The sequence below is a fragment of the Drosophila bipectinata genome, chromosome XR (assembly GCF_030179905.1).
Source record: "Drosophila bipectinata strain 14024-0381.07 chromosome XR, DbipHiC1v2, whole genome shotgun sequence".
NCBI lineage: Eukaryota > Metazoa > Arthropoda > Insecta > Diptera > Drosophilidae > Drosophila > Drosophila bipectinata.
In genome coordinates, this window is record NC_091735.1 from 21241241 (window position 1) to 21259151 (window position 17911).

The 17911-nt window shown below is 37.4% G+C and overlaps 2 protein-coding genes across 16 annotated transcripts; one reads left to right on the plus strand and one right to left on the minus strand.

The window, feature by feature from the left end:
* Positions 1-308: 308 nt before the first annotated feature.
* On the minus strand, positions 309-3721 carry LOC108127200 (late secretory pathway protein AVL9 homolog). Its single transcript, XM_017244115.3, has 5 exons — positions 3565-3721; positions 2412-3500; positions 1951-2352; positions 1702-1882; positions 309-1513 (listed from the first exon to the last, which is right to left on the minus strand). Exons 2-5 carry the CDS (start codon positions 3454-3456, stop codon positions 1039-1041), a joined length of 2103 nt encoding a protein of 700 aa, XP_017099604.2. The 5' UTR covers positions 3457-3500; positions 3565-3721; the 3' UTR covers positions 309-1038.
* A 5016-nt stretch (positions 3722-8737) lies between these two features.
* up (Troponin T, skeletal muscle) lies at positions 8738-17860 on the plus strand. Of its 15 annotated transcripts, none has more exons than XM_070282958.1 (10): positions 8738-8863; positions 11143-11189; positions 11838-11882; positions 14004-14027; positions 14639-15011; positions 15836-16054; positions 16126-16218; positions 16289-16369; positions 16475-16553; positions 17273-17860. In XM_070282958.1, exons 2-10 carry the CDS (start codon positions 11167-11169, stop codon positions 17527-17529), a joined length of 1194 nt encoding a protein of 397 aa, XP_070139059.1. In that variant the 5' UTR covers positions 8738-8863; positions 11143-11166; the 3' UTR covers positions 17530-17860. The 15 variants fall into 15 exon arrangements, with proteins under 15 accessions (XP_070139059.1, XP_070139060.1, XP_070139065.1 ...); XM_070282959.1 differs by having other exon boundaries at positions 14639-15008; XM_070282964.1 differs by having other exon boundaries at positions 11841-11882.
* The last annotated feature ends 51 nt before the right edge of the window (positions 17861-17911 follow it).

Below are 17911 nucleotides of genomic sequence, written 5' to 3' on the forward strand. Positions count from 1 at the left end.
ATGCATAAAAATTTTGAAAAATCCCTGACCTTTTGTGAAAAATTGAGAACATTTTTAAATCTTAGGAAAAATCAGGACCCCCCTCAATAAAACATACAAAATATCCTTAATCCATTTTATTTCATATTCTACAGAAAGATCCTCCATGGGTTGCGGGAGATGATCCTGTGACGATAGAGCGTTGATCCTTTTTGATTGACGCTCCGGCATCCGGATGAAGCTGGCTAACCTGTGGAATACAAAACATATTAGGTCAATCCCTAAAAATATATACATCATAACATCGACTAAGGATATTGAAGCCCCTATTCCGTAATATTACGTCGTTACGTGGCAATTTTATTTTTTAAACAAAACAAACACAATTTTTTTATAATTTCTTTATGTTTTGGAGTACAATTGGATAAGGTAGAGTTGGACACAGGATCATGGTACAAGAATCCTGACCGGACAGCCTCTAAATATCATGGAGGTGGTGACTACCCGGCAGGAGCCTTGACTCGAGCTCTATAAATATCATATTTCGTTGAGTTGCTTATTGCCAAATGGATTATGCTCTCGTACTTTACGTTTTTCTCGTTTTTGGATAACAAATTGCACTTGGAACGGCTTACATGGACACAAATGTACACTGAAAGATGCGCGTGGCAAGGGTTTGAGGACAACTAAACATATCCTTATATAGAATTACAATAATTTTGGCCAATTGGTTACAAACTAGGTAGGATCAAATGCATAGTTAAGTGGAAAGATAAGCAACTTTGCTTAATCAAATAAATTTAACGTAAGAAATCATTTAAGGACTTCACTATGTTCCTTTCTGTTTACAATTCACTGTGCTATGCCACAGGCTACTTCTGCAATTTCCGACCAACAATCTTGGCCCATTCTGTTACAGAGTTACAAACAATAGAAGTAGTATAGAATATTAAAGATAAATTCAACATTGAGACTGAGACAATTTGTTGCGTAATAAATAATTATCATATAGCTTAGTTCGATATTTTACAAAGATCAATAGTACAGCAGAATTTCCTCTTAAACGATGAAAACATCTCCGCTATTGTGCTCCATCGAGGATGTGGAGGAAGCAGCCACGTCTCCACCGCAACCCGATGGACGAATAGCTGTGGGTTTAGGTTCCTCCGTGGAATTGCTGCTTTTGTCCAGAAGTTCTGCCTCGCGTCCAATCTCAACAATGCCCTGCTGTTGCTCTTGTGTCTCCTCCTGGCCAGCCAGGTGAATGCTAACGCCGGCCATGTCCAGGCCCTCCATATCCTTGTGGTTCTGGAATGTCACTGAGAAATCTAATCCGGCTGCAGCCTCGCTGCCATCGCCCGATTCCTGCCCATTGGGAGCTGCTGTGGGATTCGCACTGGTCGGCGCCGTCGTTATCGATGACCACCAGCTGGAGAAGGCTCCTTTGGCCTGGGAAATGGCCCCGCCAACGGCCCGACTCGTCGTGTTTACCGCCTGGTTTATCTTGCGTCCGCTCTCGCTGTTCTGCATGGTTCTGTGAAAATCGGATTGGATTTAAATATGAATTTAAGGCGTGGAATGTAAAATCATTTATGGTGTGGAATATTTTTCATGGTTTTAGGTGTGTCGTTAGATTATTAAGGTGGGCCAGAGGTTTCGCATAACCTAAGGTCCCTTCTTTCCAAACCTAAAACACCATAAACACTTCCAACGTATACTCACTGCGCTAATTTAAGTTTCATGTCGGCCACGGACAATGTCCCGGCAAAAGGATGACCCGAAGGCAGGGCGTCAAAGAATTCCGCATCTGGCCGCACATCATACCATTCTTGAAAGCACTGCGTACGTTTAAATGCACCCATAAAGTGGGAGTTGAAGTGATCGTTGTCTTTGGTAGTGGCATCTGAAATAAAAAGAGATAGTTATTAGCTCTTGAAACATTAGAAACAAATGATAGATTCTACGATTTACCAGGAGCCACAGAAGTACGCAACAGGGCCAAAATGTAGCCCTGGAATTGTTCACGGATCCAGTACTCGCTGCCCTCGGCATCCTCCTTCGGGGTTTGGACATGTTTCAGTATATAGTCCATGTAGCGCAAGTCCTCAGTGCTTAGCACTAGCTGCCGCTTCAATTCCGGATCGTGTGCATCGAGATTGGCCGCCTCAATGTCCACCAGAACGTCAGCCAGTTGGCGTTTCTGCTGGAACAGCACGTTGGAGGTACCAATGACATAGGACAGGACCATTGGATCGCTGAGAAGATCCATGTACGGAAGCGACAGATATGGTAGACATAGATTGCCGCTAGCGAAGATGCTGACTGGAGCTCGGTATTCGTCAGGATTCACAGAACACAGGGCGGCCAAATTCGCTGTAGGAAGAAAGAATATTTATTTAGAGATTGAACAATATATTTAAAAGATTACTCACATGCTAGAGTGTCGACGCTAGCCTCTCGAGTTAGAGAGCTGTTCCTTCCGTTCGAAGAACCCGGAAAGTTGGATGAGTCTTGGGATTGCGAGTTGGGAGTGGATTGCGGTGAAGTCTCATCCTCATCATCGCCCCCGGCCGATGCAGCCGATGAGACGAGGGCCAGCTCTTCTGCATCGCCCTCGATCGCCGTGGCGCTTTCAGGCGTGAGTTTCTCCTGCTCCTGTTCGGGTTCCGGATGCTGGGGCACTACGCAAGAGGCCAGTTCCGCTTCTGCTTGAGCCTCCCTTTGCAGCGAGTCGGTGAAATCGGGCATCGGCGACAAAGGTCGGGATGTGCGCACGCACGCCACCTCTTGGAATCCCTTTTCCAGCAGCCGGGGAACTAGAGAAGCCATGCCCAGGATCAGGACACACATTCCGCGCACGGGAGAACCAAAGCAGACAACTCTTCGTTGAAGAAGAAATAGTTTAAAAAGCATCAACGTTTTATGGCGCCAGTGAAGCACTATTTCCCGCAAGGATAAGCCTACATGGAAGTGGCGTAGCGGTCGCCGAGACTCGTCGTCCAAAAGGCAGGCGTTGAGCTGTTGATAGGCCTTCACCAATAGTTCCGTGCCAGAGAAATCTCCCTGGTCGAAGAAGGCATCCGCTATCAGGGCCAACTTGACTTCGATGTAACCGTAAATCGGTTGGCGGGCCAAAATGCAGACAGACTTTTGTACCGTGCTACGGGTGAGGTCCGCAGTACGGATTTTTAGCTTTTCCACGGGTATTTGCCGGTAACATGATACGCCGTAGATACTAGCCGCTGGCTCAAACAAGCTTGGTAGGTTAAAGAATACAGTGTCCTCTGTAAAGTTGTGCGAACCATCCGGCAGTGCCAAAGTGGGCAGATATTTCCATCCGGAGGGACATTCATTCCGCCCGGTAGATCCAGATATAAGGGGCGGATGGGAGAACTCCACCTGACAACCCAGTTTGTGGTGAAATCCAACTACCAGGATGTGCAGTATAGGTGGCTTGTTCTCCGGCTCGCTGGCCATCGCAAAATCCTTTGTTTTTTCCACTTCCTCAAGTCTCTGGTTATCTGCAAAATTTCAAATTGCGAAAATCCCAGGGAGCTTTCTTGCTCCCACTTGCGGAATATTTACGGAATGCTTTTATCGCTATCCAATGTATAGTCGTTTCAACGTTCTGACTCTTTCTTTCTCCTGTTTATTCTACTAGTTTTGCAAATGAAAAATTATAATTTCTCTAGAAAAACACTACGTCGCTATAGAAACTCGGATTCTCGGCAAGTGTGTTGCACAGCGCTAAAACTAGAAACTTGCAAATAAAAAGTGTTGTAAAACTGGTCTAAAAGTATTAACTATCGTGTAGACGATTGTAGTGACTTACTATCAACCATCGTATATACGATTGTTGTGCTTGTATCGATATCAAACATATCACTGATATCGGCTGGACGTATCGATATTTAAGTGTTGCAAAATACGCGTCTAGTGCTGGAAAACGTAGTTTCAACTATCGATATTTGTGTGTTGCAAAACCCGATCGCACCTATCGATATTTGGTGCTGCACACCGCCATCTGGATTGTCCAACACATGTCCGACGCCGTTATGCAACACATAAATATCGGTAAGGCTGGCGATCGATAGTTGCGACTGCGCTTTCCAGCACACGCCAGATCACGATAACCATTGGCGTTTTCTAGCACCGTCCATCTGTTATTGTTTTTAACGGGAGGATTTCCATTGATGAGTAGGGATCCTTTTCAGATTCTTTCTTTTACTGAATTCGGCAAGAAATATTTTGGAGTTTGGAGAAAACTTACACGGAAAGCAGAACAAGAACGTTCAGTTGCCAAAAAGTCGCTCCGTATTTCATAATAAGGCATTTACGTTGGCTTGGAACTTATCACCAATGAAAACAGTTGCTGCATTATGGTCCGGAAAATTATCTTTATAACGATTAATACAATTAGCAAAGATTGTAGGTCGGCCAAAGCAGGATATCAACTTACCTGAAAAATTGGATGGCTAAATGCTATTGGTATTCAAGCGCCTCTGGTTTCACCCAGGAATCCATTTATCAACGATTTTAAATGTACTTTTTACATGTTATGGACATTTAGGTGGTAGCTATTCTGTCCCAGTGGACAGAAGAGATGTGAGGCAGAGATGTATGGCCTTGGTCTATTCTCCCAGGGGTTCCAGAGGGGACTCATAAGGCAAAACACGTCTATTGTCCACGATTGCATACCACTATAGGAAGTAAAAATTAAAAATAATTTATTAAAAATAAATATTACCATCGGTTTAATTTTTAAACTATCGTAATCTATGCAATCAATGCATATTTTATCTTTTAATTGAACTGTTTCACATAAAATTTAAGATGCTCTTCATTACAATTGAAAGAAATATGTAAAAATTTGCATAATAATATTTAGAGACCTTAGTCTGTTGAGAGCTTTTAAGGGCCAACTGCAATTTAAAGATAAAAAGCGAAATAATCAAGATTCAAGAGTTACAATTAAAATATTGCCAATTAAAGGAATTGCCCTAAGAAAAAGGAAATAATATATATTTAAGGCTGACTACATTGTAAATAAAGAATTTAGTCAACAGGCAAAGCAGTAAAGTGAAAAACAGTTTCTGAAAATAAACATGAAATATTATACATATAAAGATCTGTAGTCTGGGGATACTATATGGAATATGTATTCCCTGCCTTTGGATGGATGATTTCTTGTTTAAACGTTTTTATATTTTTCTTTCGTTGCTTTGGATTTTTCCGTTGTTTTTCTTTTTTGTTCGTTTTCATTTCATTTAATTTAGTTGTAGCTTATTTTTGTATCGAACATATATAATCTAAAATTGGCACGCAATGAGTTGTTTGTTCTTTACAAAATATGTTTGCCTGGCCTGATCGATAGAATTCTTTTGAATGAAATTTTATTGGAATTCTTTAATTGAAACAGGATTATAAATTTTTATAATTTAGGTTTTTAGGAGGACTAATTATTTACTTTATTCTGATTTGTTGAGATTATAAAAGTAGCAGCTCCAAGATTTGCAATTTTTCCTCCTAGAACAAATGTTGTAATTCTAAAGTATTCTCAGCCAAAAAAGAACTAAATGCAACACATTTTGTATGAATAATTGATTCAAAATGCTATTGAAATTAAATATATTTCCAGACCCTCGATAATGTTTATGTTATCCGCGATCTATGCAGATATGGTCTATACTTATCCGTAAACATCGCCCCAGAAAACTAACCTATAGATAGACATAAAGGAGATATTTTAAATAAATACATATAGGCGCATACTATTAAGAAATATATACATATGTATATAATTATATATATATAGCCGACGTTGGACTTCGTGCATACGAATCGCCACCAAAATCCGAAGGCTATAATACGAAAAGCGCCCACACAAAACGCCCAAAAATAGAACACCAAATATCTGAAACTGTGCTATTTGTTATTCCCAGATTTTCACATTTTTCGATTTTCGAAATTTTCTAATTTTCTGGCTGCAGATGATGTGAATTGAAATTTAGTTGATGGCATACCCAGCCCAAAAATCAATTCAATATATTAAATCATACATCACAATTCGTGTACTTTCAATGAAAGATGGCTGGAACGTGTTGCCAATTTTGGCCAAAATTCCAAAATTTCTTTAAGGATTTATGATTATTTTTCTCTATTTCTTACAAATTTGATATATCTACTATCTAATGAATATCCCAAAACCCCTAGTCTTTTTACTTCCCACCTGTAAGTCCCATTGCACTACTGCAATTTGGCAAATACCTACATTCTCACACTAAACAGAAACCGCCAGACGACCCATATCCGACGGATGCAATCGCTAGCACACATCTATCCCACATATACATATCTCACCAACATATTATACATTTTCGACAAAAATGTTCTAATTTTAAGAGCCAAAATCATTTTAGAGGTAACCGAAAACGAAATCAAAACAAAAGTCCCATCTCTGGGTGGTTGAATAGTAATTGTATAGGTTTGTCTCGAAACTAATATACTTACTTATGTAAATATAGGTTTAAGATATCGTTGTGAAACAAACCAGCTTTTAAATAAAATAAATTCGTCAAGAGTTAAAGTACCTTTAAAGGTGTTCCCTATATTTTGCCTCTTCTTTTTTACAGGAGGTCTTTCTCAAATCATTTAAAATATAATTAGCAATCAGATTTGAAGGAATTAGCCACAAATCAATAAAGTTATGCAGCTTCTGATTCAGAATCTGATGTGAATTGGACAATATATTGCCTTCGGCGTAAAACATATATTGCATTTCAATGATTTCTTCATATTCCCAAGGGGTCTCCTAAAAAATATGTACCAAAATTTAAAATAATTAGTCATTATATTTAAACGGAAATTTATAGGGAATCGATCTTAAAATCTTTTAGGGTATTCCGCTTGACAATACGATCAGTATTTTCTGAGATATATTGCGTATTTTATTCTATATCTCTATTTTACCAACTTGGTAATACAAATTGTTAAGAATTCCATGAAAAATTGAAAAGTATAAAATCTAAATAATAGTTTCTGATCAGGTTTTAATGCAGATAAATTGGCAATTGATTCACAAATCTTGTAAAGTATTTCATTTAAAAATGGGTAAACTGGCGAAGTATATGATGCTATAATTCGATATAATGCATATCATGGATGCCCCCTTATTCCCCTGGGAATTCCACTTATTAAATTGAAAAAAAATTTAAAAAATTATTGGTAATCAGATTTGAATGTATGGTTGATTGAAAGAAAATAGATCCACAAATCTTTGTAGATATCACGCTTGATAATCGGAATAACATTGGACAAGATATAGCCTTCGCTGTTGGCCACATATTGCTCTTTATGATCTATTAATGCAGATCGATTAAGAATATATTTACAAATCTTTTAAGGTATTCCATTTAAAATTCAGATGAGAATAGGCGAAGTTATAGTCTTTGCTGTGGCCCATATATTGCCCTTCATGGATTTATCCTTTTTGCAAAGAGTCCCCTCAGAAAAATTAACAAAAAATTAAAAAAATATGTTGTTATCAGATTTGATAGCAGATTGAAAGGAAATAAGTCTACGATTCTTCTAAGGTATTCTGCTGGTTAATGGGACGAGTATTGGCTGAGATATAGACCACCCTTTCCCCATATTTCACATCCAATAGATCCTTTTCCCAAAAGGGGTCTCTCCAGAAATGAGAAGAAATTTAAAAACAAAATTAAGCATATTGGGATATAATTGGTATTCCGCCTAATAATCTGAAGTTTATCTACCAAGCTGTACGTTATAGATTCCAAGCATGACCTAATAAAGAAACCTTGTAAAAGGAAACCCAAGCCAAAGTCCTGATTCAAAAGTCCTTGTTATAAATCATGGCCAGTAAGATGCATTTAGGGTCAAGCTGAGCAAAAGCAGTCAAGGGACGCCAGTTCTGTAAGAGTATTTCGAACTATTTGGCGAATGTACATATCGGCTGAGAAGCAAAATAAAAAACCAACAAGCGAAAACGGAGAAATAAAAAAAGAAATCGGAACAATGACGAATAGATTCAAGGGGCCAGCTAAGGCCGTTCGACGTCAGCACCGTGATCGAGATCGAGATATATATATATATATATAGATCGCGATATATTTGTAGGGCGTGCACTTTGGGGTTAAAAAGCTGCAATGATCTCCGGTGGAGAAAATACGACAAAAAAAAATGTAAAATATATGGAACAGGAGGAGAAAAGATTTTATTTTTTTTTTTGGGATAATGGCTGTGAAATTTATGTTCTACGATATTTGATTCCAAAAACAAATGTGTAAAAATCCACCAACGCAGTGGCCAGGCTATATACTTATGATCCGGCTATATACCATCCGAATGCTTCTCGCTCTAACTTTGGAAAAATGTTGGATGTGTGTGCGTGGGGACAAGTTTATGTTTCAGTTGCAGCCCACCTGAAAATTTTCATCTGCCCGCCCACAGATGCAGAGATACAGATACAGATGCGCCCAGATACTGGCAGATACTGTGAGATACACCCCCCGACACACCGCCCGCCACTGCCCCAGCAGGCCACTTGTTGCCACATTGTTTAGTATATTTGGCCTGTTTCCGCCCATTCGTTTGGCTAGGGAACGGCGGATCGCTACGGAACATACAACATCTATATCTATATCTAATGGATATATAGAATATAGAGAGGCGGGCTGGCAGAGGAGGCGTGCCAAGGGGCAGAGGCTTTTCCGCGAACGCGAACGCGACGAAAAAATTCTTTAACATAACGTGTAGCAGCACTTTGGATCGTCAGTCTGTTTAGTCGAACCGCAGCATTCGCTCCTACGACGTCAGCTGCTCGGACTTTAGTTGAGATTTCAATTTGTTTCTTTCTCCCTAAGTAAGTTTTTTTTTTTTTCTGTTTCTGCTCTACTGCTGCCGCTTCAACTCCTTCTACTACTACTACTGCTGCATCACAACAAAAGTGCCGATTCCAGAGCACCGAAAAGATCCAAAAAACTAAAAAAAAAAAGAGTGTGTTCCAACAAATCATAAACTATAAACTGAATCTGAATCTGAAAAAGTTATCTAAAATCCAAAAAATATGACCAATCAAAAGCAACTCTAACCAAAGAAACTCGAAAAAGAAGGATCCTTCGAGGATCACTTCTCATAAACGAACTAAATCCAACGAACAATCCAACTATAAGGAAACAAAATTATATAATCCTGTTGCAACCCATGCACATATCTATATTTTTTTGACAATTTTTTTCAAGTGATAAAACGCACCTTATCGAATCCCAGTGAACTGATATCCAAACAGATATATTGAAAAACTCTCAAAAACAATATCATCACTTTTTTTTTGTTGCATTTATTTTTTTTTGAATTTTTTTTATACGTTGATTGGCCCGATGAACAGAAATGGCTAAAAATACAATTCGAAATGCTCCCAGGCTCTGTAAAAACATCAAAAGCTAAAAGCCACAAAATCAACAACAACAGCAGCAGCAACAACAACCAACTGCCAGACAGGAATATACGCATTATACAGATATATATATATATTCTCAACCGATTCGAAGTCGATCGAAAAGTGTTATATGATCTGAGAGAAAATTTCGTATTGTTTTTGTTTTTCGTTTTTCTTTTTGGTTTCATTTTGTTCGAAATTTTAAAAATACATTTTTTGTTTCGTGAGCGAAAGCGTGTATATCTGTATCTGTATCTGTGTCTGTGCCTTACCTTGGCAAATAGTCCAAGACACACGCACAGAAAAGCACAGATCCGTGAGATACAATATACAAACTTTTATGTAGCAGTAGGCGCAGGCGCAGGCGATATAGAGAGATATAGATCTTTGAGATATAGAGAGAGGGAGGGCCTCTATCCACCCACATCTGTCAGATATCCGATTTAGGATCTGGAGATTTTGGAATACGTATAGGCCATGTCCGTGGGGCTAAAAATGGAAAGCTTTGAATGAATGAAACCCAAGTTATGTAGGAAAATTCTAGAAAAGATGGAGAGTAGGAAAAATGCTTGGGGAAAAAAATATTATTTAATTATTAAAGATAGTAGTTTTAGCCAAATATCTACGATGAACTTGAAATATTTTATAGAGAAGAATATTAATTAAACTAAAATAGAGTTTAGTCTTTTATTTGAAAGGATTAGAAAATAATTAAAAGCAGAACCAATATATTCATTAGAAATAAAACAGTTAAAAATCATGAAAATCATTAATTTTTCAAATATAAAACTGCAAGATTTCACTTATTTCAAGATTTAAAATCTAAAAAATTAGAAGAAAGTATTAGAAATGCACTTTTCAAACAAAAAAGTTGTCAAAAATGCACCAAAGTGACCCAATTATTCTGAAGCTAAAAATAAGTCTAGCAAAAATGCATTTTGATGCAAAAAGTCAAAGGAATTTTGGAAATTATGATATCATAGATAGCTTTTTCTGTAAAATATAAATACTTGCAGTAGCATATTATCAAAAATTCCTATGAATGGAATATTATGTATATTAAAAAGCTTCTCAGGATATATTCTGATTTAGTGCCAAGGTAAAACCAAAAAAAATTACAAAATATTCAAATCAGAGAGAAAAAAAAGCTCGAAATGCTTTTCGCGAGTTTTCTCGCCAGCTTTTCGGTTTTGGGAAATTTAATACTTTGCCCCAAAGTCTATTTTTAATATTAGAAGCATTGCGACTATGGTTCTCTCCCTCGCACACACATCTCAAGATACACATATATATATATACAATATATCTGTACATATATAGAACAGAAAATTAAATAATTTTGCTGCGAATGGAATTTGTTTTTGTTATTTTGATTTTCCTCAGATTTGACTTTCTTTTTGTTTTTTTTGGATCTTGTGAAAGATTATGATGTGATGGGAGGACAAGACATTGTAGCCGGCTAAAAAAAGACAGGTCTCTCTCGCTACATATACCCGGGATATATTTCTCTTATGACAGCATAGCCGAACGCACTCACACATCGGGGTGGTGTCTAAATTTAGTGTTATATGTATATATATATATATATATCGAGGCAATCAAAGGCATATAAAAAAAAGTTGGTTTGTTGCTGCTGCTACTTCTAGTACTGCTACAGTGAAGCTCGAAACTATACCGATCTCTTCTCCATATTGTTCTTGCAGGTTTTTCAACCCTAAACCGTAATCATGTCCGACGATGAAGAGTACACGTAAGTACAATCGATAATACCGATTAATAATCTCAAGTATAAAGTATCTTATGGATTTCAAAGTGACTTGAAGTATTTCGAGGTTAATAGTTCTAGTGTATAAATGGTTAGAACTTTAGAGTAAAGTTTGAAGATTTCAAGAGAAGTATTCGAATCCCAGTTTACTAATTTCAATATTTTTGAAGTTTTGTAAGACGATTTTTAACGTCGTTTTTTTTTCAAGGAAATATAATTTTTTAACACCACATTTTCACACTTACTTGTGGCACCTATTTTGACCTGTATTCCTTTTTATCTATTTCCACGCATTCCCCGGATCATTAAAAAAAAAAAAACAACCACATCCCTCAACCCGTATCGAACCCTGAACCTGAACCTGAATCGAAATCATGACTCTGTTCGAACAACCTCTAATGTTGTCGTTTCGTTTCTTTTGAAATCAACTAATAACCATCAACAACAATTCAACAAACAACCACACGAAAATTCAACAACAAATCAACAATCACCTCTGCACCTGTGTGTGCGTGTTGTAACTGTGTTTTTGCACTTTGCACTTTCACATCGAAAAAAATATATATATCTAAAATTTGAAACACAAAAATATATAAAAACAAAACAAACTCCGTTTAATTACGAATCCCAAAGCAGCTCCGAGGAGGAGGAGGTTGTCGAGGAGACCCGTGAGGAGACGTAAGTACATTTTTGTTGCCGATTTTTGTCAACATTTTTTGTTGGTTTTGGTGCAGCAGCCTATAAAACTATTCGATTGGTGTTCACTTATGTCGATATTATGTCGCTGCACACATAACTATAACTATTTTTTGTCGTTGTCCAATTTTTTGATTTTGAAATAAAAAAAAAACCCTATTTTTTATTTTTGTATTTTGTCCATTTTGTCAAAATTTTCTATATGTGTTGTATTTCGTTGTCAATGTTTGCAAATCAACAAATCGAAAAAAAACCAAATATTTTAAATCGAAATTTTGTATATTTGTGTACACTTCCCAACAAAAAAAAAAAAGAAAAAATAGATCCTGATACCAACCCAACAAATTTGTTTTGTGTACTCGTCTGTAAATAATTTTATTTGTTTATTAATTTTACCATTATGATTTCTGATTTATTTTCCGTTTTCTGTTTTCTGTACATTTTTGTTATTTATTTTGGTTTTTGTTTTCAATGTGTTGTTGTGTATGTCTGTAAAATCCGAAAAAGCAAATAAATCACAAAATTTACTCAAAATTTAAATATTAAAAATCAAAAATCAGTGTCCAATAATTGTACAAAATTTACTAATGGAACCTGAGACCCCCGACCCACTCACCCCCTCCGCCGCCCCCCCAAACGAACACACCCACTCAAGCAACGAGTTCATAGTTCAGCCTCTCATTCGTACCTTCCGAAACCGATACCGAAACCGATACCCCCTAGCTCTAGTCAAATTGGCAAATTGTGTATATAAAAGCTATATGTGTATTATACCCCACCTTTCACCACCTCAATCCACCCTCATTGGAACCTATATAGCTTTCCATATATAATTATTATTGTGTATTTTTGTATTTGTGACCTGTCTTTTATCTATCTGTCTATCTATCACATATATCCCGAATATCCTGACAAGAACTTAAATTTCCAAAGCAGTACAAATTAAATATCTAAATTCTAAAAAAAAAAAAAAACAAATTAAAAAAAAAACTTTTGACAAAAAGTTAACTCTATCTGATTATCGCTGGCCTGGCTTAGCAAAATGTTTTTTTGCTTTTAAGACTTGGAAATTATTGATACCAATTCTGTTTATCTCTCTCTTTCTCTCTTCCATCTCTTTTTGATCTCTTTCTTGTTACAGGAAGTAAGTAAAAAAGTGTGAGAAACCAATGAAAAGAAGAAAGAAAGAACTCTAAATTACCAGATTTCGAAATTGAATGTAATTCGTATTTGTTTCGAATCGAGACTTGAATCCCCAAAACAAAAGAACAAAAAAAAAGAAAAACTGTACAAAAATATTCCTCTAGTGCACAAAATTCAACAATTTTTTTTTCTAAAATCCAATATTGCATTACCCTAAATTCTATGCTCGTTTGCCAATATCCGAATCCGAATTTTCGAAATTTCTGCTCTGTTTCGAATTTTCCATGCATCAGAGAACCAGCACCAGTTTCAGATCCAGAACCAGATCCAGTTCCAGCTCCAGTACCAGATCCAGTTCCAGTTCATACTGTACAAAGAATCGTTGCTTGGAATTTCGTTGACCATTTTACTCGTTATTCGTGTATATTTTTTTGAGTTTTCTTCAGAACAGAACAACCAACAACCAATCAGAAAACAAGAACAAAAAAAACAAAACAAACAACAAATACGTACTTACCACAAAATTAATTATTCTGTTTATCCTCTTATGCAAAAATATCTCTCTATATATATTCTCCATCTTATCTTCTTCTTTCATTTCGTTTACCAAAAACACAAAAATATAAACAAAACAACAAACCGAATTTTGCAAAATGAATTTTTTAAACAACCAACTGTTTTCTCTTTCTTTTCAACGTTGTTTTTTGCTTGACAAAAATGAAATAACGAAACCAAAAAAAAAAAAAAACCAAAAATCAAATCACATTTTGTATGATCTTTCGAACCGAAAAAAAACCCACAAACAAATAATATGAAAATATATATAAAAACCAAAAAAAAAATCATCGCGAATTTGTCAATTTTTGAAACACAAAACCAAAAAAAATTATATATATATATATAAATATATATAATATCACCACCTCCATGTTTGTTGCCACCTCAATGCCTCACGTATAGAAAACCACCTCAGACACCAGCCGAGTAAGTCTATGTACAAAAAAACAAATGTGAACAACAAATGAAACCAGAATGCTAACCAAGACTAAACCCTTAGTGTTATGTTAAGTCGTCCCCCGTATTAATCCGCCTGTTTGTATCAATATATCACAACAAACAAATCAAAATTTAAGTAATGCCATAGAAACAATTTGAAACAAATCCACAAAAAAACAAACCTAAAACCCAAATAAATCTTAAAGTGTAAACTGTACCTCTGTAGCAAGCACTACTCAACATACTCACCACCACTCACCACGTCAGTGCCATCTTTTTTTGGTGTGTTTCTATTTCCGTTCCGTTTTAACTAGAGTAGTACTGCCATTATTCGTAGAATGTAGAACTCTAATAATGCTTTCTCACAAACAGCACTTTTGGTGGCTACTAATTGTAAAAAAAAATAATTACTTTTGGTATATAATCGGAAAATAATAAATCGAAAAGAATATAATCAAAAAAAAAAAACACAGGCCAGGACAAAATTTTGTAATTAATTTTAAAAGCCTAGACATTATAATGTAGTACTAGTGGCTATCTAAGAAATGACTATTCAATGACATGAGACTAATAGATTCTTTTTTCATTCAAAATATCAGAGGAGAGGGCGACCCAGAGTTCATCAAGCGTCAGGACCAGAAGCGCTCCGACCTCGATGAGCAGCTGAAAGAATACATCAGCGAGTGGCGCAAACAAAGATCCAAGGAGGAGGATGAGCTGAAGAAACTGAAGGAGAAGCAGGCCAAGCGCAAGATCTCCCGCGCCGAGGAGGAGCAGAAGATGGCTCAGCGCAAGAAGGAGGAGGAGGAGCGCCGTGTCCGCGAGGCTGAGGAGAAGAAGCAGCGCGAAATCGAGGAGAAGCGCCAGCGCCTCGAGGAGGCCGAGAAGAAACGCCAGGCCATGCTGCAGGCCATGAAGGATAAGGACAAGAAGGGCCCCAACTTCACCATTGCCAAGAAGGAGGCAGGCGTGGTAATTATATGAGATTCCATCAATGCAGCCTACTGATACGCCCATGTCTACTCCCCCCTCTCCTCTCCACCCCCCAACCCCCAAACCATTTGTCTCTTTCTCTCTCTCTCTCTTTTTCTTCCTTTTGGTTCTGTTTTTCTTTTTTTCCACAACCCACCACCCCACCACCCATTTTTTTTTCTTTTGATTTTCTTTTTTTCGATTCCATATTGAAACACCTCACGTGTCCACCTATCCAACGCATCCAACGTACCATCACATTACGATAATCGTCATCGAAACACACTCATCGATTTTTTTAATCGTTCATCGATAATATCGTCATCGAACTTTAATCGTTTGTGTCTGCCTGTTTACGCTTATGAACACAACATCAACAACAACCACAAAAACAACAACACAAACATGTGAAACTGAAACAACAAAACAAATTTTCTGTTTTCTTTTTTCTTTTACACAATGCAACCAACAAACAAACAAACAAACAAATAAACAAACAACAAACACGCATGTAAACACACAACAACAAACACGAACAACAAACAAACAAACAACAACAACAATATGCAACATTCTTGTCCGCTACCATGCGCTATTTTTTCTCTGTGTGTGTCTCTCTCTCTCTCTCACTGTTTGTCTCTCTCACCACTATTGTACCGCACGTACCAATCTCAAATAAAAAAAATTAAAAAACAAACAAATCCGATAACAACCCGGATACAAAATCGAATCGAATCGACAAAATCACGATCGAAAATCGCCACATGAACAAAACAACCAAAAAAAAAAAAAAAAAACAAAACCACAAAAAAAAAAAAAAACAGCTGGGACTCTCGTCCGCCGCCATGGAACGCAACAAGACTAAGGAGCAACTGGAGGAAGAGAAGAAGATCTCGCTGTCGTTCCGCATCAAGCCCTTGGCCATCGAAGGATTCGGCGAGTCCAAGCTCCGTGAGAAGGCCCAGGAGTTGTGGGAGCTCATTGTCAAATTGGAAACTGAGAAGTATGACTTGGAAGAAAGGCAGAAACGTCAGGACTACGATGTAAGCTTACACCTTCATAACAACCCCAAAATCTCGAAACTAATCTTGTAATTCCCCTTCTAACATTATAGTTGAAAGAGTTGAAGGAAAGACAGAAGCAACAGCTCAGGCACAAAGCCTTGAAGAAGGGTCTCGACCCCGAAGCTTTGACTGGCAAATACCCGGTAAGTTGAAAGTAGTCTCTTAGGGATGACCCATCTCTTTACTAAATATATTTATCCTCTCCTTATATAGCCCAAGATTCAAGTCGCCTCCAAATATGAGCGACGTGTGGATACACGCTCATACGACGACAAGAAGAAGCTCTTCGAGGGTGTAAGTATTCAGTCTCCATCCAAATGTTTGACTCTTACAAGTTTAGGGTTCTATTCCGGGTTATATATACTTGAAACTCTCTCAATATTATGTTCATATATATAGGGCTATAATACGGTCTATGCGGAAAACTTAGAAAAGACCTGGCAAGAAAGACAGGAAAGGTTCACTCAGCGCACAAAATGTAAGCGTTCGTAAACCGATCGGTTCAGCTCCATGAGCATTCCATGTCTGAGTGTTATCCTCTTCTATCTATCTATATCTCTATCACTGTTTCTTTATGTTTTTGTCATAAACTCTATGTTCTATGTTATCACTTAAAATCAGTTCAGTCATAAAAGTACAGTCACGTCAAAGGGTATGAAAAACAAAGTCAGGAGGTGATGAGGTACAGTCGCAACAAAGGGTTTTTGTAGCCAGGTCTTCAGTAGCCATTAAACATTATGCATTTAACCATCTAACTACTCTTTGTTTTTATCTCTTTCTATGTTTTATGTAAACTATATATTTCATAATTGTCAACTGTACTTACGTGCGTGTCTGCGTATCTCGTATAACATTTCATAAAATCCTATCGATTATATCACCACGACACACACTAATTGGGAACACACACAGGGCTGGGATGAGATCACCAAGGATGTGAACGAGAAGATCTGGAACGAGAAGAAGGAACAATACACCGGCCGTCAAAAATGTATGTACTGTAGTAGAGAACAGCAGGGGTACAGTTGATACCAAAACGTAGATTAAAGCTGCGACAAACAACAGAACAACATTCATCATTTTGTTCATTGTCGTGATGTGTGTTGTGTTTGAATATCTCTTCTGTCTGTTGACTGTTGTTTCTTAATAAGAGTTAAATTTTTTAAACAATTACTAATTTGAAATTTATTTTAATAGCCAAACTGCCAAAGTGGTTCGGCGAGCGACCAGGCAAGAAGGCCGGTGAGCCCGAGACACCCGAGGGCGAGGAGGACGCCAAGGCCGATGAGGACATCGTCGAGGATGACGAGGAAGTCGAGGAGGAGGTCGTCGAGGAGGAGGATGAGGAGGCTGAGGAGGATGAGGAAGAGGAGGAGGAGGAAGAGGAGGAGGAAGAGGAAGAGGAGGAAGAGGAAGAAGAGGAGGAGGAGGAGGAGGAAGAGGAGGAGGAATAAACCAATCCACACTGGGATATATCCAACCCTCTCGTCGTCTCGATACTTCCTTTACAACTTTTTCGTAAAAACAAACACTCTACATTTAAATACCAAAGCCAAACAATTTTAATAAAACGTAAAAGAATGAACTAAATAGTTATGATCTTAGCTTATTCGCCCACCAAAATATACTTGCTACTACTATTCAAAATCTAAAAATCAAAAAGAAAAAAAAAACAACATCAACTTGACCAAACTTCTTTTTTTTTTTGTATTAAATGAACTTGTGGATAGATTACCAAGAAATGTAATATTTCTTTCAAAATAAAACATCAAATCCAACACCAAACCAAGTCAAGACTACCAGCAAAAACCAAAAAAAAAAAGTTACCAACCAACC

Bases quoted from the DNA above. Each gene is read 5' to 3' on its own strand.
- LOC108127200 (XM_017244115.3), bottom strand. From the start codon at position 3,456: ATGGCCAGCGAGCCGGAGAACAAGCCACCTATACTGCACATCCTGGTA. The intron at 2,353-2,411 runs GTGAGTAATCTT...TTCTTCCTACAG, and splicing joins TAGCGTCGACACTCTAGCAT to CGAATTTGGCCGCCCTGTGT. The intron at 1,514-1,701 runs GTGAGTATACGT...CGATTTTCACAG, and splicing joins ATGAAACTTAAATTAGCGCA to AACCATGCAGAACAGCGAGA.
- up (XM_070282958.1), top strand. From the start codon at position 11,167: ATGTCCGACGATGAAGAGTACAC. The intron at 11,190-11,837 runs GTAAGTACAATC...CGAATCCCAAAG, and splicing joins TCCGACGATGAAGAGTACAC to CAGCTCCGAGGAGGAGGAGG. The intron at 11,883-14,003 runs GTAAGTACATTT...CCTCACGTATAG, and splicing joins GAGGAGACCCGTGAGGAGAC to AAAACCACCTCAGACACCAG.